This window comes from Phragmites australis, chromosome 5 (genome assembly GCF_958298935.1).
Source record: "Phragmites australis chromosome 5, lpPhrAust1.1, whole genome shotgun sequence".
Taxonomy (NCBI): domain Eukaryota; kingdom Viridiplantae; phylum Streptophyta; class Magnoliopsida; order Poales; family Poaceae; genus Phragmites; species Phragmites australis.
Window position 1 is genome coordinate 1,583,897 of NC_084925.1, and position 22,361 is coordinate 1,606,257.

General features: G+C 42.6%; 1 protein-coding gene and 1 pseudogene across 1 annotated transcript; both read right to left on the minus strand.

The window, feature by feature from the left end:
• Window positions 1-5,170: 5,170 nt before the first annotated feature.
• LOC133917299 (very-long-chain aldehyde decarbonylase GL1-10-like) lies at window positions 5,171-6,291 on the minus strand (annotated as a pseudogene).
• A 9,884-nt stretch (window positions 6,292-16,175) lies between these two features.
• On the minus strand, window positions 16,176-16,890 carry LOC133917356 (protein RESPONSE TO LOW SULFUR 2-like). Its single transcript, XM_062361260.1, has one exon. The coding sequence runs from the start codon at window positions 16,751-16,753 to the stop codon at window positions 16,427-16,429; it is 327 nt and encodes a 108-aa protein (XP_062217244.1). The 5' UTR covers window positions 16,754-16,890; the 3' UTR covers window positions 16,176-16,426.
• Window positions 16,891-22,361: the final 5,471 nt, after the last annotated feature.

The window sequence follows — 22,361 nt, forward strand, 5'->3', positions numbered from 1 at the left end:
ATGCACTTGACAATTTTCCATTCACAGAAGAGGATGCTATCTTCATATTCATTCCTGTTATAATTCAGTAAATCTACCAAAATTTGCTTCCTCAGTTCATAACCATCATGCATAAGCATTGCATGTCAATAACAAGGATCAATGCATTGTACACATTGAAATTGAATTTTTTTCAATTAGCTTGTGTCAAACATATACAAACACCTCAACTCCATATCCAATACAATACATGAAAGCTACGCATCTAAAAATAAAATAATGTGTGCAATGCACTAGCAGTTAGCAATTCATTCAAAAACCCTCGACACATTTATTTAATCATTGAACCAAATGCATCTTCAATCAATGAATGTGGAATTCAAGACCTTCAACACAGTTATTTAATCATAAAAATCACAAGACCAGAGCAATATTTGGCCAACCTTTTTTCACTAGAAAAATACCATTTCAGGAACACACAGAGATACTGCTTCCTAAATCTTAACGTATATAAATCTACAACCAAAAACTAATACAGGTGATGCTAAAATATGAACTTCAAAAATAAAACCGTACAATCGATCTTGCAATCACCACACTGCTTAACACCTGAATTAATTCTCTTGTGATTTCCCTAACAATCGCATGACAAAGGAAGGGGCAGGGAGAGGGGTATCTTAATACCAATCAGTGAGAACAAGAACTTGGATCGGCGCCGACTGGTGGTACTTGGTACGATGTCACGGGCATCAGCTTGGTGTTCCTGGACCTAACGTTGCTTGAACTGTCGCACCCGATTTTATAAAAGAATAAAATTAGATGTAAACTATATATATATATTAGGGTCAAGTTTTATATATGCAGCGACTTCATCAGTGTATCACACACAATACTATTATTATAATGTGCAACTTAAATAAATAAAATGACCTCAAGGTCTTAACCAAAGCACAGTAAAAAAAATACAGCGAAACTTCTATCTTCCATAGACAATCGACAAGGGTCTACTAGCCTAGTAGTTTTTATCTTTGTCTAGGAAGTAGTTTATTTTTCTTCATCGTCTGAGCAATGTTTTGATGTACATTTGAATAGAAATAATAAGTATGAGTACATATCGTACTCCGCAAATGTGAAAAATAAATGGCATGCAAGCTTACATAAAAAATAGGCTATAACATATACAATTTGCATAAATGTTAACTATGCTAACGCAAGAGTTATAAAAACATCATATTTAACTATATGAATCATCATTAAACTTCAACTTCTAGAAACATCTACACATATTTTCTAACCACCTAAAATCCACATCAGCCTCCCAAACTAACCAACTTGATATCCATCATAGGTAACAAAAAATCATCCACTACTATTACCCATCACAGTTAACCAACCATCCAAATGCTACCTATTACAGGTAAAAACCCACCAACCAAAACCAACTAATCATGTGAAGGGATCACATCACTCTTAACCGTGAGTACAGCTGATATATCAGTTTTGCACTCTGCAGAGGTTATCCAACTTTACCCACGAGTCATGATTTTTATGTTGTCATGTTTGCAAAACACTTAACACACTTCCATGATGTTCCACACCGAAGACCACTACAAGACCGTTACAAAACATTCTCCTAAAAAGAATAAGTCCGCTGAGATTTTACTGCCATCAAAGTGAAGTCACACCACCCAGAAGCCTCCTATGATGCCATGTAGCTCTAGAAAGAATCACTCTCCCTTCCACTATATCACCATGGGCTCATTCTATGTTGAAGATCCGCTAATTATTTGGTCAGACTGTACCCATATAAGGCTCATGGTTGAAATATTAATCAGGGTTACCCGTTCCACCAACCAATCCTTAAGATATCGAGCAGACACTACCACCATCTATAGTGCTTCACGCACATGTGCCTCACGCACCATCATCATCTAAACTTCTGCTCAACATCCATATGTTCCATGTTTCTATAACAATTACCAATATTTTTAACTCATAGTTGCATAGACCATTAGTCATGTTTAACCTATGACCCAACCAAACCTTTGTGCAAGGCTAAGCATAAGCTACTTAACATAATAACTACTGATAACCAGAGCGACAAGAAAAATATAGAACATGATACTATAAGTAAATAAGATTCAAAATTAACAACATGCATATTTGAACAAATAACACATTTAAAAATCTAGGATCAAAATGTTCAAGGACACTTGCCTCTTCCAACTTGCTGCTTAGACTCTTCAAAGACTTGGTCCTGGATATTCTCAAACTGCTCCTCGTCTGCTCTCGATACACACTAGGAAAATACAACAAAACTATCTAAGAATAGTAATATAAACAATAGCTAACATCTATAAAAAAAAAAGGTACTAAAAAGTAGTACACGCTGCTACGAACGCGAGAATGCGAAAATCATCTTAATCGGGGGTAGAACGAGAAAGGACAATGACCATTTTGTAAAAATAAAGAGACCTATTTGTAAGAATGGAAAAGTTTAGAGACTAAACTGTAAAAAAACAGAGGCTTTTTGATAAATACAAAAAAGTTTAGGGGCTTAAGTGCAAAATTGCTAATTTTCGTGAATGGATGACTAGCCTTGACACATCAGCGATGTTGCCGACGTGGCCAATGATGTGGCGAGACACATGGCAGCTGACGAGGCAGACCAGCTGACTGGAATTATATTGATATGTGTCAACGTGTGATTGGCCAGCGAAGGGGTATGCTGCCAATCTAATGTTGGTCGTTCAACATGGATCAGATGGCTGAGATGCTAGAAATGGGCTGTTCGGCCGGCAACGAAGAGAGAGACGACAGCGGCAGCTCGGGCACGATGGAGCATGGCCGGAGCTTGACGAAAAGCACGTCGCCAACCATGGATCATGATGGTAAGCAGCGGAGTACGAAGAGGGGCACACATCGAACTCACCTAGGGCATCGATGACTTTAGGAAGGCGATGAGACTGGCTGGTGGTGAGAGGGGTGACGCTGGCTCTTGGTTCCTTAACGGCGATGGCACTCCAACGGTGGGGAGGCGACAAGAAGCTGTGGGATCGGCTCCTTGCGAGCACGTGGTCCGAGATCTGGTCTCAGCTTCGGCAAGGAGGTGGCGAGAGCGGCGGCCGGCGAAGCTCGGGCGTAGCAGCGGCGAAGCTTGGCCTGGAAGAAAAGGAGGAAACAAGCCGGAAGAAAAAGGAAAAGAAAAGGAAGAAGGCCCAAGAAGGAAAAATTGAATTTTCTTTTATGAAATCGATTTCCATCTTTTCTAAAAATCTAAACGGTGCTCCACGGAGCTTTTCAAGAACCAATTTCCACACAATAAAACCTTAATGCATCTACTCCAACATGAATGCAACAAATAAAATAAAAATAACATAATTCAATTATTTAATTTAGAAATTATGTTTTTTTCTCTCTAGGGTTTTTAAGAACTAAAATTGACACCTCTAATTCCAACAAACAAATTTATTTACTACTAGTTGGCTGCACGTGCTTTGCACATCAGACGCGGTGCGGGTGGGGCTCGGCTGTGGGTGCAAGGAGGCTGGCACAGAGCTAGGTCGAGGTTGTGCGACGGCCCAAGGTGTGGCAACCGCCAGGTGCGGGCGAGCACTGCTAGAGCGACGTGGCGCATGCACTAGTGGCCTGGCGTGGGCTGCTCGGCCGATTATAGGCACACAACCCATAACACTTGCTTGGGATGGGCTTGGGCAAGCGGCTCTCAGGCCACCATCTCCTGCACCACATGGGAGACTCACACGAGAGGGGAGAACAGGCCACGTGAAAGTTTTAGGAATTATTTTGTATTTTTTAAGTTGTAGAGATTTCAAACCTTAAAAAATTAAGTGGTACACTAACGATGTGCGCGATGGACAGGGGTGACCACGAAGACACTGTTGTCGCATTGGCGATGGTGGCCTTGCAACGAAGAAGCATCCCAGTGATGTGATTTGAGCTTCGCAAAAAAAAAAAGTGATATGATTTGAGCTGTAGTCATCACCAGAGCAGAAAATGAATTTTTTATATAGAAAGATGAACATCACCACATGTCCCTTGCGTACCTTATCTGCAACTTGACAGAAGCAATCTCGGTATCATATTTTTATGACATGGTAGTGAACTTCAGATACATATAGTAAAATAATAGTTCTTATTGTACTGAGAAAAAGGATAAGAAATGTACCAATACAAGATAAGAAAAAATGAAGCACTAAAGAGTGTGTTTCTTTTTATCAAAAAGACAAAAAAAAATGTCTATATATTATGTATTGCAAGGTCACAATACTCTAGCTCATGACATGAGTTGAGGCAATCTTGATATGGTCGATACATACAGTGTGGCCCATTCATAGTTCCTTGTGTTTAGACAAGTCCAAAATAAAAAGCAAAAGAAAATTACCATCCACTATGATACAAATCAAGCAATGTAATTGCCACTAAAAGGTCCACCAGTAAACATACTAGGAGTCTACAGGTGAAGATGTAACAAAGTAATGAATAAGTGAATGCCGAATTTGCCCAACTATTACTCTTCCTAGCTGTCCATTTCTCCCATGCATAATAGTAAACATGCACATTATTATTCAGATTATCCTAATCTTTACTAATATTGTTTTAACCATTACATAAAGGAATCGTAGGTTGTATGTTTTCTTCTTAGCATAGTGAAATGATAATTAACAAACACTAAACATGCTTTTGGTATAGATTTTCAAGTCTAATTGACCTTAAGTAAATTGAAACTACAGCTCCAAAATTGAACCGAAGTGTAATTTTGATCTTTCATTTTCTTTTTTTTTTCTTAACCTAAAGAGTAAGAGCCAATTTTAAAATTAGGCTCTATAGTTCTTCAATACTTGGTCTTTATCAAAGCAGTAGATGATAAAGAAAAACAGTTCCTAGGAAACCATATAAAGTAAAAGACCTGCTAAGAACTATCTAATAAGTCAATTATACAAACATTAATCTCAGTCCAATAATCCAATTCCTCTTAACACTACAATCACTGACAGTCTCCTCCAGAAACAACTCCATTCAGCACTACCAGCAAGTCATGGTTAGTGCCATGAAACTAACATCACAATCACCCACCAATTTCACCCATGAATACATCCATTAGTAACAAAAAAAAACTAATCTCTACCAAATCATACAATGCTGAACACATCGTTACAAAAACTATGACAAATCACCAGTCACAAATTCTTAAAAGCATTCCATAAAAGGGAAAAGCAACAGAAACTCCTAACCCACTGTGCATACCGATGGCCTCCACTTGGGGGAGTACAATCCAGAGCCAGAATGCGATTATGTGACCAGGAGCGTTGGCAGACCTTGCGAAGGAGGGGATGCCAAGAAAGAGCACCTCGGCCCAGTGCGCATATGGCACTGCGAAACCAATGAGTGTCGTGGACTCATGGTGGACGAGATGAATCTTATAGTACCCCCACTCATTGTGGAGCAACTAGCGGATCCAGTAGTTGAGATAGTCCTCAACCAGGAAGTACATAAGCAATTGTGCCACCATCTCCCCCAGCCACGACAGTGGCAGCCTCGTGTGAATTCCCACCATCTGCATTGATCCAAGAAAAATATTTTTTATGTGGATACACAATCTGTATCACAATGAATGAAACGCCAGGGGCATCAAAGGAGAAATCTTTCTTTTGATTGACAGAATAGGTAAACTCATGGGAAGTTTCTAAGTGGGACACTTCTTAGAAGGGTTCCTGAAGCAAAAACCCAGATCACGAAATTTTCAAAGTAGTGGAGAACATGCAGATAAACGTAATTGAAATTCCCGCATCTATGAACATATAGATCAAACAGGCACATTGCGCAAATCGCATCTAAGGGAATCTAAGCACAAGGAACTTTAGGGAAACATGATCTCTTCTGCAGACGCTTCCCAAATCTTCGGGACAAATCAAACACATTGCGCAGATTCACTGAACGATAGTGGAAAGGAAGAAGTGAGATGACCTTGACAGCCGAGTAGGAGACGAGCTAGAGTGGGTCGATGATGAGGAAGAAGACGCGTAGGACCTCCTTGTAGCACCAGACGAACTTTGTCATCGAGAGCCGCACCTAGGGCTGCAACTTGTATGGCACGATGACGGCGGGGGCTCGGAGCTCGAGGAGCGCGACAGGGAGTGGCGTCAGCATGAAGACGATGAAGAGAAAGAGGATGTTATAGAAGTAGAGGTGGTAGTCCGGCACCACCACCGTGTACGAGAAGCACAACAACTCGGCGGGCTTCATGGCACGCCCTAGCACCGCTTCCACTGCCACTATCGCGTAGGGCAACATCTCCGGCAAGCCAAGGGACATGCTTGCAAAAAAAACCCCAACCTTCTCACACTACCCTAGGGACCAATCTACGATTCTCAAAAACCACAGGGGTGGTATGGATATCGTCGCTGCCCCTTCGGGGGTGGGCGGCTAGGGAGGGTGCGGGGAGGAGGAACAGGGGAGGGGGCCCAGGGATGCCCGGGGGGATGTGGGAGGTAGGCAGGATGACGTTAGGGGAAGAAAACGCATGCTGAATTGGGGAGGCAGGACGACACTGGGGAGGAAATCACGGGGGTGGGTAGGGTAGGACGCGTGGGGAGGGAGAGGGGGCATGCTTTTTTTCCAATTTTGACTGATGTTTTTTCACGTTTTTTTGGTCGGTTTTTGAAAGGGCTAGGGAAGGGAGAGTGGCCGGGGAGGGAGAGAGAGTGGGTTTTTTCTAGGTTTTTTTGGTTTCTTATTAGGTGGGAGGGAGAAGCAGGAAACAGAACGGGGGCGTAATGTGGGGGAGGGAGGGGGCTGTTGGATTGGATTGGAGGGTTGGATGGGGTGATCGTCACTAAACACATTCACTCTTTTATAGTTGTTGAGGGTAATCCCTGACAGTGATTCCGGGTATGTTGGACAGTGGGTGCGTGATCTTTATTCGGAATGCGTCTGTTGGATCTGGCTGTGTATGTGCAACTCAAGACACCGGGGTTTATCCAGGTTCAGACCCCCCTCAGGGTAATAGTCCTACATCCTGTGTATTCTTTTTCTTGTGGTCTAAGCTAGTTACAGATAATGTTCTTGCGAAGCCTTCGCCTCTGCCCCCTTTTGCCTCTAGGCCTCTCTTTCTTCCGATCCCCCTCTCTTTTACAAGCCTAGTACTCCTCCCTTTATATATCAGAGGGAGAGAGGATTTACACGTGAGTCAATACATAGACTCAGGCCTAGCTAGAGCTTCCCACCTAGGTCCATCATTACTAAGAGTAATCATATTCATTTGCTCTACGACGCTACAGAGCCTGTCACATCGCTCTACCGCATGCGTCATCCCGATTGCCTGGACTGCCCTGTCTCGTCCCCATGCGCTGCCTACGCATCTGCAAAAGACTTCCTGCCACGCCCGTCAGGCCGTCCCGTAGTATTAAATGCTACGGGATAGGACACAACAGCTCTGCGTCGGCCATTCTTTGGACGACCAGAAAGAGGACCCGGGGAAGGGAAATACTCGAGTGAAAATATATTTATTGTGATTTAGACTGTTGGGACACATAACTACCCCGCGACCTGAGGAGACTGGTCGCGGGGTTTGCTCCTGTGACCTTAGGATTGGTCGCAGAGCTTGGTCGGAGAGCCTGGTTGCATGGTTGCTGGTTGGTCGCGCGTGGTGACCACAGTTCCAGATAAGCGTGGCATGCTGCACCTGCTGATATCTTATCGAACTGGGTTCGCTCGCGAGGTGACCCCACTATTCTTTACACCGGTAATAGTTTAGATGAAAACAGACGGAAACGGTTGAGAAAATCCCTAACTGTTTTCAATTTCACATTTCCTCTCAAAAATGAAATCGAAAATAGATAAGCTAGAAATGGGTACGAATTCGAGAATATCAGGATATCAGACACGAACCAATCTAAACGAAAATACACTAATATCGGATGAGCACCGATATTTCAAATCAGAAATACCGATCTATAAAACCATAACTTTAAACATCTCACAAATCTGAATTCATCTCATCTCAATACTCTAAAAGAGCACGGTTGCAAACACAAGGGCGCTGCAAGCAATTCTAATATAGTGTGCGAGTCAAGAGTGCAAAAGGCAATCTAATACTTTTATATCGACACATCAAGCAATCTAATAACAGGCACAGTGCACACAGGAAGCGATCAGCATTTACAATCTAGGCTGAAAAAAGAGAGCAAGATACTACTTCATACATAAACTAAATACAATGGTTCGAGCATTTACAAAATACGTTCTTAGGCTATATGCGAAGTGTAGACGAGTAGCAGCTTCAACCAAACGCATTAAGAGCCTGTATGTTTGGACTTTTACTTTTGACTTAGTTAAAACTTTTCTCAATAACTTTTTGTCAAAATTTTTCTCGGGAACTTTTCTTGGTAATTTTTCTCGATAATTTTTTCTTAAAACTTTTTCTCGGTAATTTTTTCTCAAAACTTTTGAGCCGAACTTTTGCTCAAACCCTTATTCTCAAAACTTTTGCTCCAAAATTTTTCTCCAAACTTTTCCTCAAAACTTTTTCCCCAACTTTTATTCCAAAACTTTTTCTCAAAACTTTTGCTCCAAAACATTTTATCAAAACTTTTTTCTCCAATCTTTTTTTTCTCTAAACTTTTTTTCTCAAAACTTTTGAACCAAGCTTCCAAAAAGAAGCCCAGCAACGCCCGCAGCCTGGCCCAAGAACGCCGCAGCCCCCGCGCGCACGTGGGCCTCGCCCCCGCGGCCTGCTCCCACGCGCCAGCCTCCGCTCCTTGGCGTTTTGCTGTCGGGAGCGGGCCGCGACTTCTCAAGCGCGCGCTGATTAGCCAGCCACGTTCGGAAAGCCACGTCGCGCGCTGATTAGCCATGCATAAGGCGGCAGATCGCAGAGATTGTATAGGTGGCGTGCCTCCTGATGAAGTGGTGGCGGTGCTCGAGGTTGGCAAGGACGGAGACACGTGCGGCTCTCGAGCACCTCGAGCTCGGAGAGGAGGAGGAGGAAGCGGAGTGTGATGTCGCGGATGTACTCATTGGGGCTCTAGAGGTTGTTGCGGAGGTTCTAGAAGATGAGGATCATCTTCGGGAGTGCACGCCTAGCCAGGTCTCGGCGGTCAATGATCTCGAGGTAAAGGAGGAGGAGCTTCTACACTATGTGGTCCTCGGAGGGGAGCACGTAGCGGATGATGGTGATGAAGAGTCGCGGGAGCGTCTCAACATTGAGGAGGAGCAAGATGGCGCGGCGCATTGCGTCAGCCTTGACAGCTCCGTCGTTACCATCGAAATCCGCCATTATCTCGTTCGCCATCATGGTGAAACCATTGTCAAAGTGGACCAGGAGGGAGCATGACTTCTCTATGGCTGAGGCCACGACGAGGCGGATCTACGGCTAGGACGGAGGGAGGTGGTGGTTGGATCTGACAGAAAGCGGCTGTAGATCAGGATCTTGGAGGGGAGAGAGAGAGCGAGAGTGGGAGATGGAGAGGGGACGAGAGGGATGAAGAGAAGAGGCCATAAGCCACCACGCGATGTAACATATCTGACGTGCGCTCATGCGTAGCCAAACTAGACCACCCCGCGGGCCAGCATTAACACCCTAGGGGGTTGGAGAGAGAAAAGAAATTCCCAAGTTTTTTCCCACAAAATAGCGCACAAATCTCAAAATGTGCGAACGAGAAGGTTTTTTTTTTACTTTTTTCTTAACTTTTTTTGCACATGTTAGGTAAATCGGGGCCTGATCTGATTTTCCAATTCGAGTTTCGGGTCAGGTGCGTGGCCGCTGCACTTGGCCCTGATCCGTCCCGTTGCCAGGCTTAGACACAATCGCCACAACCTAGACTCCAGTGTGTTCTTGCTCCTCCGAAGCCAAGACACGAAGTATCTCTCGGCTCGGTAGTGTCCTGCATGCCGCCCTCTCGCCGTGACCATGCGTCCATGCGGCTCGCTGCCGATGCCCTCGCGACATCGTCAGGCACGCGTCTGCCGATGCCGATGCCGATGCGCTCCGTCACGGTGGCGGCGGCGTGGGGCATGCATGCATGTGGAATATTTGTGCTCGTGCGTGCGCTGCGTGGAATAAATTAGAGCCGAAGACAGGGATAGTTGATCATACCGATCGAGGTTGACAGCTCCAGAAGATGGATCCAGACGTTTCTCTTTTCACCGCAAGTCCAGACGTTTCTCTTTTCACCGCAAGTCTAGTCTTTTTCCTAACTGATTGATCGATCATATTGAAGGGCGCTGCTTGTAGCTTCGTTTCCTTTTTCGTTTGGAGAGACTCGATTGATCACTGCATGCGTACGTGTCTTCACCCTCCATGCATGCACTGCATCCTGCAGGAAACCGGCTTCACCTCCTGTCATGCCATGGGAGGGGACAACTAGGTCAACAACTATATATATATAAATTCACGTGACACGTGGGTCAATAGCAGTCGAGCATTCGAACGGGCAGAAATTCTATGCGAAGTAAGTCAGAGAACTAATTGGCTAGCTCTTCTAATTTCCACTGTCTATTTTGTCAGTGACTTTTGAAGGAATTATGTAGCTCGATTGAGGCTAAGTGCAGATGCAATTCAAGTTGCGAATGGGAATGGAGCACACCATGCGTGCGGGGCGTCTAGAAAGCCAAAAGAGAACTACTAGTACTAAGACGCAGCAAGGTGATAGGATGTTTCTTGAAATTCAAGAACGTCTTTCATTACAAGAAAGGGATTTTTTTTTAAAAGAACCGGCGGGATAGCTAATTATTGTATTAATTAGAAGGAAAAGCCTGACAGGCTGAGTACAGAGTGATGCCAAACAATTTAAAAGAGAGAAACCCACGTAATATGAGAGGATTTGTGGGCCTTTAAACGCAAGCCTATTCTCACAAAATTAGTTGCCTAAGATAGCGTGCTGCTGCAAAAGCCCAGACTGAGGCTTCGTCCCTGGACCCTGATCATCCGAGCGATCTGGGAAGGTCGTTATTCTATGTGACCAAAAGTCCTTCGATTTCTCTCTTTTTAGATTTTCCAGAAACCAGAATAATGATCGAGCGCTTTGAGACCTTTGCGTGGCGTGCTGGGGCTATGTGCCAGCGAGGTCCACCATTCATGGGTGGAGGTTGAATGCTGCCACATTGTCGGGTCCACTGCTGGTTGCGAGATTAGAGTGCGATCATATGCCACACATGATGCGAGAATCTGCATTCGGTGAAGAGATGGAGCGCTGATATTCCAGCATGGCCATCATCGCTTTGCTAGTTTGTTCTAGGTCCATAGCATGTTTTGGTTATCCAACAGGTAAAAAAAGAGAGATAATTTCTCAATTGTCACTCTAAAGAATTGACAATTCTGAGTGGAAAAAAAAAGGAATGCCCCGTCAGCCACGCGTCTGCCGATGCGCTCCGTCACGGTGGCGGCGGCGTGGGGCATGCATGCGGAATATTTGTGCTCGATCGTGCGTGCGTTGCGTGGAATAAATTAGAGCCGAAGACAGGGATAGATGATCATACCGATCGAGGTTGACAGTTCCAGAAGATGGATCCAGACGTTTCTCTTTTCACCGCAAGTCCAGACGTTTCTCTTTTCACTGCAAGTCTAGCCTTTTTCTTGGCTGATTGATCATATCGAAGGCCTCTGCTTGAAGTCTAGTCTTTTTCGTTTGGAGAGACTCGATTGATCACTGCATGCGTCCGTGCCTTCACCCTCCATGCATTGCACTGCATCCTGCAGGAAACCGGCTTCACCTCCTGTCCTGCCATGGGAGGGGACAACTAGGTCAACAACTATATATATAAAAATTCACGTGACACACGTGGGTCAATAGCAGTCGAGCATTCGAACGGGCAGAAATTCTATGCGAACTAAGTCAGAGAAATAATTGGCTAGCTAGCTATTCTAATTTCTACTGTCTATTTTGTCAGTGACTTTTGAAGGAATTATGTAGCTCCATCGAGACCAAATGCAGATGCAAGTCCTGTTGCGTAGCATGCAGGGATGCGATCGGCATCACCGCGCACGCAAAAGCGGCGGCCTGACTGTCTCTTCATTACAACAAGGTGATATTTTACACAGACGGCGATAAGCGGATCTAAACTAAACTGTTGTCTAAGATTAGGATTGTATTACGTAAACAAAAGGCAAAGCGACACGGAACTACTCTAGTCATTCTGAAGAAAATACGACCATATGATTAGGTTGTTGTCGGCTTGCATTGGACGAATAGGAAATCTCCACTGCCCTTCGAACGCATACTTTAATAAGTTTTGTATTAAACAAGTAGATAAAAATTTATAAGATAGATGAGATAATCAACCAATAGATAAATATTAAATAGAAAAATAGATGAACAGGATTAAACATGTGTGCACAAGAGCACATGGACTTGCAATTACCTGCATTGGACCTAGCAGCGCGTCTCTTCCTGCACCTGCTTCTTCAGCAACACAGCCTACGCGTTAGAGCGCCTAAAAACTTTAAATACGATAGAAATGAGTTAGCAGGACGTTTCTATTTAAGACGGTTTTATGGATCTATCTATGTAAATATTATCATAGACAGTTTCAAAAAAGAATCGTTTGTAATGATGACCAGACACGTTCGAAAGTGATGGAACATTTTTAGTACATACGATTTTTATTTGGAACCATCTGTAAAAATAATACAGATAACTTATATTTGGAGTCGCGTGTAATAAAAATATCATAGACGACTAAAAAAGAACCGTCTGAGAAAATTACGGAGAAGATGGGACACTTTATATTAGTACATACGGCTGTCCGCTCTCTCGCTCCTGATTGGCCCCACTACTACAAAAATTATTTTTAGAGGCGGATGATAACTCGTTTTTACAGACGTTTAGTGCATCCGCCTGTAATCGAAGGTATGTAGAAATAAATGATTTTCACAGGCGTAAAAGTGATCGCCTGTGGAAATCTATTATCACAGGCGGTTCACTTAAGGAACCGCCTGTGAAAATAGGTTTCCATAAGCGGTTCCTTAAGCGGACTGCCTGTGAAAATTGATTTTCATAGACGGTCCGCCTGTGATAGTCGGTCACTCAATCGATATTTTTTAACCGAAAAAAGCAAAAAAAAAATTGGACCAAAAAAAAGTCACAAGTCACGCATTTTTTCGCGCGAAATACGCGTGCTACGTGGTTTTTGGCAGTCGAACTCGAAACCTGTCGGGTCACGCGATCCCTCCCCACCATCACACCAGAGAACGACAACTGAACATTGAGCATATGTAATTCTTTTGATATATGCAATCCGAAACTTTAAATGATTATTTGGGTACCTAAATGACCTCAAATGAAAAACTTTTCAACTAAAAAGTTGTAGATCTCGTCGAGGGCTATAATTTTCATATAAACTTTATCCTCATCCGACCTCGTATGAAAAAGTTATGAATTTTTAAAAATAACCTGTTACTCATCTCCACATCCGACATTTTTATAGTGGTTTACGTAAGGAACCGCCTGTGGAAATAAGTGACAGTTTATTTTTAAAAATTCATAATTTTTTTATATGATGTTGAATGAGGATAAAGTTTATATGAAAATTGTAGCCCTCGACGAGATCTACAACTTTGTAGTTGAAAAGTTTTTCATTTGAGGTCATTTAGATGCCTAAATAATTATTTAAAAATTCAAACGATTATATAGATATCTAAATAACTTCAAATAAAAAAAACTTTCAACTACAAAGTTGTAGATCTCATCGAGAACCACAATTTTCATATAGATTTTTTTCCTTATCCGACTTCATGTACAAAATTTATGAATTTTTTAATGGATGGTCATTATCAGAAGCGGTTCACGTAAGGAACCGCCTGTGGAAATGACCATTTTCACAGACGGTTCCTTATGTGAACCGTCTGTGAAAATATAGGCGGTCCGTAACTGCAGGAGGCCCTCGTCAATTGTTCAGACGGTTTTTCAAATAAACCGCCTGTAAAAAATTATTCTAAATGTCTTGAAAAATAGTTTTTTATAGTGGCCGCTGCATCCTGCCATGGATCGCTCCTTTGCTCCTAACGTTCCCCATCATTAGCTTAGCATCTAACGACCACCTCCCCACATCACACGGATCGCTCCCCCGATCGAAACCCTATAAATGAAGCTCATCCAAATCACAAAGCAAAAAAAAAAAAAAAACAATCTAATCCCTCCTCCGGCAGCGAAGCACCAACAGTTGCACTCGCACTCCTTGCCAAACTCCCTGGCCCTGGACGACAGCTGCTGCCATGCCGGTCCATCCCCTTGCCTCACTGCCGAGGCCACGACCGCCAGGAGCTCGGACGTGTTGGTGGCGGATACGGGGACACGTGGCGTGGGCACACGCTCCACCCCAAGATGTGTAGGCTATACCTATTTGTGTGTTGTCATGTTGTTGTTGTGTTCCGAACAAAGGATGCACCATATGCAAGGTTACATATGCATCTTCTCGCAAAAAAAAAAAATGGATAAGATGTGTTTCATACTTTGATAGTTCTCAACTTTGTATGCACGTTGCAGTTCCATTGTGTATTTCTTTGTCAATGTTCATTTCGAGTTGCACACTTCGCTTCGTAGCCTCGCAGGCATGAATATTCGTTACTACATATTTCCATTTCAGATGGCTTAAGATAACGCGTAATCTGTACTTGTTACACTAGTTCAGACGGCTTCGATATCGAGCTGTCTGTACTATTACCTAGTACAGACGATTCCAATCATAAGTTGTATGTATAAATCTTTTATACAGACGGTTCAAAACTCGTATGTACAAATCTGATTTCTACAGACTCTTTTTAATAGACGGTTCGAAAAAGTGTTTCACACGGGGTTTCCAAACCGTCTGTAAAAATAATTTCTCTAGTAGCATTTGTTGTTCCAAACGGACAGAATGACTTAGAACAAATTATTTGTATATGTTATGAAGTAGTGCACCTCTGCCACTTTGCTTTAGATCCGCCCCTGGGCCGTCCCTAGAATGGGGCAGGGGAGCGGTGGGCGGCCGTCCCAAACCCTCAAAATCGAGGGCCTCTCTTTATGTATATGTGTATAGTGTATATGCCTAGCAGTTCGCACGACGTTAGATATAACTAGGCTTAAAGTAGCAGTTAGGTCTAACAGTCCGCACGGTAGGACACAGGTAGCCTGTTCCTCTTATCCATAAAAAATCAAGTGACTTGCCTTCCTGCGTAGCCTATTTGATTTGTCTGTTTCATGTTTTTTTTTCTATCTAGACAGTCCAGTTTCCTCGTTTTGTGGGACCATGACTCTAAGACGTTCCGCATGCTCGCAGCTTCGATCGAGGATATACGTCAGCCATTGTCATATGAGTTTTCGTCGCTGGTTTTCCTCCTCTATAGTTTCTACTCTACTCAAATGGATTCGACCCTTGTTGAGATCACACGTTTAAAATATGTAAAGGTCCGTGCTTGGTCCGACGACCGATGGGTCCGGCTTTGTTGCATGGTACGCACTCCCTCGCATGTGCCCAATCATCGCTATCACATAACTCGACCGTGAGCGCCACCAATCATAAAAGCACGCAGTCGGTCAACCACTAGCAGTTGAACCTAGCCGTTTCGTAGTAAGCAGGTAGCTGCCAGCGCAGCGTTTGTGCTGTTGTGTTGTTCCTATGAGCAGATAGCTCCAAAATCATACTATAGCTGCAAGCTATCTGCTGCATGTACTAGTGAGTAACTAGAGTTGCACGTAGCATGTTGTATATATGCATGCAGATACAACTGATCGAGTGAGTATCTCTACCTTGCTAACATGCATTAACGCAATCATATATATGTGTACTCTAATCCCTCACAACTTTGTTTCCATCAGCATTTATGATAATTTTGTTCCCGCAAGCATTTATGATAAGTTGAAACAACCTAGAATACATCCAATCGTACACATTATAGATTGTTGCAGCTGACCGTAACTGACGCATTTCAGTTTATACTAGCTTATCGTAAATGCTTGCAGACTCTATTTAAAATATTATCGTTGCAATTGATATGAAATATTCGATGTTTATATTCAATGAACCCGTTTTTAGTTTCGCCTCTTACCGCTGAAATCTCAGAGCCAATCCTGCTCCGCCCCTATATGTATCCGATCACCTTACCAAACACCGGAAGCCATGCATCCGATCCACAGCTCGAGAGCTCAATCTCTAGCCGCAGATGAGCCTCGTGAGATTTAGCAAAGTCCAAAACAAAGCAATGCCTACACCGATGTTAATCAAGGATCTATATATATACAAGTTGATCGACTTCTTTTAATTTGTTTATTACAAGATCACTGGCAGCAGCCACAGACTGCATCTTCTTTCGCAAGAACATATATTGCAGCTACCGATCAGACATGAAGGACAAAAGGAGTAGTATTGCGGTATTAACGTATGATTTACTAGATTCAATCTACATGTCTCAACGTTTTCAAGAATCAAAGAAGAGCCAATCCTGGTAGTACAACTATGATCTGGCGGGAACTCCGGCGCTTGCGGCGGCGAGCTCCCGTGCGAGCTCCTCGACGTGGCTCTGGTAGGCGCACGCGAGCTCGAAGGCGTCCGCCTCGGCCTCGCCCAGCTGCACGCACAGCTGCTCCTCGCCCTGCTCGGCCGTCTCCGCGCGCCGCCGCGCCGCGTCCAGCTCCCCACGCAGCCCCGCCAACTCCCGCTCCAGCTCGGCGTTCCGCCGCCGCAGGAGCTCCGCCTCTCCCGCCGCGTCGACGGCGCTCCTCTTCTTCACGCCGCTCGATGAGGCCGGCATCGCAATAATGCTGGATATCACCTGCGCCATTGCAACAATCCACGGATCGAGATGCAGCAATCGAACTCTCGAGTGGGCTAGGCTTCTTCAGCAGTTGCGATGCTTGTTCGGTCGTTGAGCTCAAGGGTCTGCCGTACGCATGGCTATTTATCGGCGCGGGTGAGGACGGGATCGCGGCATGCATTCGTCAATGGAAATCCAACTCGGTAGGCCCTCGTGCACCTATAGTCTATCTCAATTTTATATCTTTTTATTTAGTATTTATCAACCTGTTGAAGAGTATTTATCAACTCGACGGTGAATTTTTGCTCGAGAAAAAAACCCAACTTTTTTATTTGAGGGCGCGCTAGCAGGCCAATTCACGTGTAACGTGAGTTGTCCAAGCGAGACAACCCACAGGAGCGCACTAGTGTCCCGTTACATTGAACCGGCTTTCTCCTTTCTTAAATTTTTTAAGCTAAATTTTTTCAAAAAATTTATGAGCTAAACTTTTTCTCGATAATTTTTCTCAAATTTTCTGAGCTAACTTTTTTCTAGTTGATTTTCACCTAAATATTTTTTGTCCATTTTTCACAAGGGCATTTTTAAAAAAAAAATTGAGCTAAACTTTTTCTCAGTAATTTTCTCAAAATTTGAGCAAAAAGTTTTTTCATTAGTTTTTTTTCTCAGAACTTTAAAGCCAAATTTTTTCTCGGTCCTACTCACGGTTATTACTACCCTCGAAGGTTGTAGGCTCGTGCACAATAAGGACTACACGCATACGCTAAGGGGGTGATTGGTTGGCTGCACGAATGGATTTCGGCTTTGTGAATACGTATAATCTTAGAGATAAACGTGTTTGGTTGTCCGCATGTATTGTTTCAACTTGATCCGACGGATGCAAATATACGCCTGCAGTCTGGCTCAGGAGGGAAGCTTGATTTGAGCTTCCCTCCGCAGCATGGTTGGGCAGATATAGGCTGTTGCATCCGCTTATGCAAACAGGTCCACTTGTTAGTGTCACAAAATCATATTTATATGGGCAACCAATCAGAATCTCAGCTTAGCCTGTTCAAATAGATGCAACTAACTAAACACTCTTCTCTTCAACACTCTTGCGTCCACTAACACTACTAAAAAACTATTTCTTGAGACACCTAGGTTTCATTTCTACAGTAGGTTCATATGATAAGCCGCTTGAGTAGTAGACATCGGCCCCATAATATCTATATGCAGTTCCTTATATGAACCACATGTGGAAATAACTACATTTCTATATGCGGTTAATATAAGGAACCGTCTGTGAAAATGAAGTATTTTCACTAGCGGTTCACAAGGAACCTCCTGTGATAATGGAGTTCATTATCATAGGCAGTTCACATAAGAAACCGCCAGTAAAATTGCTTTATTTTCACAAACAGTTCCTTATATCAACTGTCTGTAGAAATAAGTTTATTTCCACAAACGATTCATATAAGGAGCCGCGTATAGACATTAGTTTTCACAGACAATCCCTTATGTAAACAATCTATGTTAATCTCTCCATAAATAGTGCGTCCCTGTGGGGAGCTCTATTCAGACAGAGAGCTCACTGTGTCCGAACAGTAGAGCTCAAAAGCGGCCGCAGATTTTGAAAACAGAGAGGGAATGTTTTGTTTTTGAATTCCTTAGATGAGCCATATAAGGTAAGTGTATCTCATCCCTAGCTAGCATGTTTTGACGTTTGGATTTAGATTTAAGGCTTAATTAGAGTTTATATGTGATCTAGAGATGCTCATGGTTCTAGCCATTTAGATCATCGAATTAGCTAAAATTTCTAGTCAATATTGATTTAATTGTGTATATTTACATGATTCTAGCATTATATTTAAAAAATACAGCCAGAATTTGATGTTTTTAGCCGCTAGGAGGTTTTATCATGAATGCGGATTTTTTGGATAGACCTAGATCTAGAGGGAGAAGGAGAGGGAGAGAGAGTAATGAATTCACATTATTTTGAGTCATAAATTTGCGCCAATGTAGATTCAATTGCTTAGACATATTATAATCATAACAAACCTATTTTTCCTATTTTTAAAAATCTTTTATTCTAATTTTATAATTAATTAATCTAATTTTATGGTTGAAATTAAAGATGAACAAAGTATGGATGTACATGCGCCAAGACATGAAGAAATATACATCAAAGGACTCTCTTCTTTTATAAAGCCGTCGAGAAGGACACTTTGACTAAGAAGACTAAGGAAATATACTGTCTATGTTCTGACTGCAAGAATCATAAATTGTGGGACAAATCAAGCATAATCAAATCACACTGGATCTTGAGAGGTTTATTTGAGGATTATACATGTTGGTCCAATCACAGTGAACAACATACATGTGAACCAAACTGACAACATTGTTGTTGATCAAGTGGATGGTGATGATGAGGGAGTCGAAGGCAACACTGATGTTATGATAGATGATACCGATTTCGATCTGGAAGAAATGTTGCACCATGTAGAATCATATGTTTTAAGGGACACGCGAGGTTTATATAATTTTGAGGTGTTATAGAAAGTATCGAAGGAACTTTTATATGAGGAATCGAAGGGTTGTGATAAGGAGTTTATGGTGTTACATTCGGTGCTTAAACTTCTAAGGTGGAAGGCCAACAATGAATGGTCCAACAAGATTTTCTAAGATCTATCAGGCGAAGAAGCTTATTTTCATGTTATGATTGGATTTGCAAAAAATACACGCGAGTCTGAACCACTGTATCCTCTATCGTAAAGAGTATGAAGCCTTGGATAGACGCTCAGTGTACAATACGAGTCGGTACAAGAGGAATGATGACTGTGAGGATGAAAATGCTTCCGCCAATGTGAAGAAGAAGAAGAGTAATGCTGGTAGTGATGAAGAAGACACTTCTTCCAATATAAAGAAGAAGAGAAGTAGTCTTGTCATGGTGATGTGGTACCTACCAGTGATCTTCCGCTTGCAGCGTTTATACTCGAACCCTAGGGACTCTAAACTGATGCGTTGGGATTTCAATAAGCGCAAGAAGGATGGAACTAAGCTTCGACACCTCGTTGATGCTAGCCAATGAAAGTTCGATGCCATGTATCTAGATTTCACTAAAGAACCAATGGATGTAAGGTTCGCGTTGAGTACCGATGGAATAAATTCTTTCGGTGACATGAGCACCTCACATAGCACTTGGCGAGTGGTCCTGGCTATCTACAACTTTCCTTCATGGCTATGCATGAAGCAAAAGTACCTTATATTATCCATTCTTATCCAAGGACCGAAATAACCTGGTAACGATATAGATGTGTTTCTAGAACCATTGATGGAAGATATGTTGAAAATGTGGAACGATGGGGTCCGGGTGTGGGATGAGTTCCGATGACAGTATTTCACGTTGAAAGCCATGATCTTCGTTACCATCAATAATTATCCCACCTTTTTTTCCTATCAGGACAGGTTAAAGGAAAGCAATGATGTGTAGTGTGCATGGATGAAACCTCATCTATGTACCTTCCATACTCACAAAAGGTAGTGTATACACGACACCAGCAGTTCTTACTCAAAACTCACAGATACCGCAAGATGAAAAAATGTTTTGACAATACGATTGAGCAAGGTACTGACCCAAAACCCTGCAGCGGGGCACTAGTGTTTGAAATGGTCAAGAGCATCAAGGTTGTTTTTGGAAGCCGCCGAAGGGTAAAAAGAGAAAGAAAAGTGAGACACCGACCGACATGTTGTGGAAAAAGATACCAATTTTCTTTAAATATTTGCCCTACTGGAAGGACTTGGACGTTCGCCACAACATCGATATCATGCATGTTAAGAAGAATGTATGTGATAGCATTCTTGGTCTCTTACTGGACATACCAGGTAAGACAAATGATGGAATCAAGTCACGTAAGGGCTTGGTGTACTTTAAAATCAAGCCAGAGCTACACCCCGAAGACAGACTAAATAGGAAACATGATCTTCCTCCGGCTAGCTACTATCTGACACCTGAGGAGAAAAAAACACTGTGCAAGTGCTTATATGGGATGAGAGTCCTGACTGGTTACTCATCCAGCATCAAGAAACTAGTCTCGATGAAAGATTTGAAACTAATCGGCATTAAATCTCATGTTTGTCATGTGATGATAATGCAGATGCTCCCTATTGCAATCATGGGTATGAAACCAGGATACATAAATGTGGTCATCAAACGGTTGTTTCCCTTCTTCAATGCAATTGTTGAGAAGGTGATCGATGCTAAAAAAACTAGATGCTCTACATAGGTACTTGGTAGAGACTCTATGTCAATATGAGATGTGCTTCCCTCTATCCTTTTTCAATGTCATAGTACACTTCTTGGTTCACATTGTGAATGAGATAATTCCACTAGGCCCTATATTCTTACATCAGATATATGTGTTTGAGAAGTACATGTGCATTCTCAAGGTCTATGTACGGAATCATACTCACCAAGAGGGTTCCATGATGAGGGGAGCATGAGGAACCGTCCAAACAATATTCTAATTAATCCTTAAGTCAGTTATTTTCTTAATCACAACTTCAACGATTAATTAGAATACCGCTATGGTAGTTTCGGCATGTGTTTTGTGTCCAAGATCCAAACACATGCCTTTCTAACATGGAACATTATAACAAAGCTTAAAAAAGAGCGAATAATTAACATTATATTATAAGTTCTTAAGCATGCACCAAGTTAATACAGTTTACAGCAAAAGAGAGCTAGGAGTAAACTAAAACCTGCTCAACTCCTAAACAACAAAAGAAACTACGTAGCGAAAATAAAAGCTAAAGACAATAAAAGATGGGTGAAACCATATGCTCTTAGACTTCACCCCGAATGCACGACCTCCAAGAGTAGTATGCACTACTCGTTCCCTCCACTCGCATCGGTGGGCGCGAAGTAGCAAAAAACCAACTCCTACTCACCTGCAAAACCTGTAGAGCAGCTGAGTACGAAGGTACTCGCAAGACTTAATCCATAATAGATACTTATAAATAGCCTGACTCCAAGGATTATACATTGGAATGTTAGCAAGAATATGACCACATGGTTAAGTGAATTATTATACGAAAGCAAATTTGACATAAACATGTGTGAGCATATATATACTTGACCAAAGCAACAAAATAGCGTATAAACATTAAATGAACATAATGTAAACGGAACCATAGAAGTAACATCTATAACGAACCATGTCAACATATCAACCATACCAAACCACATTCGTAGCTCTACGACTGCTGCAAATGGACAAAAGTATGCTCATGACCGAGAACACGGCATTTCAAAATGCTTTTACACCTTGCAGGAGGTACTCCTTTACCTACACGACTTGAGGACCATATAGCTTGCATGACCACACATATCTATACAAAGGGGTACTCATGTCAACTTTTTCCAATAAGCCCCGACGTTTGATCATGCGTTGTTAGGTGCGGGGGTCATCCAGAACTACTCCCGGAGCAAACTGGATACACCAACCGACATCATGCCCAACACCATCGACCCACACGCTAAAAGGTCACAGCTACAAAGGTAATCGGCTTATTGTTCCCATATACGACATGCAGTAAGCACGGAAAGTGCTAAAGCCAACTGCAACAATGATCAGTGCTTAAACGATGCAAGCAGTCTACG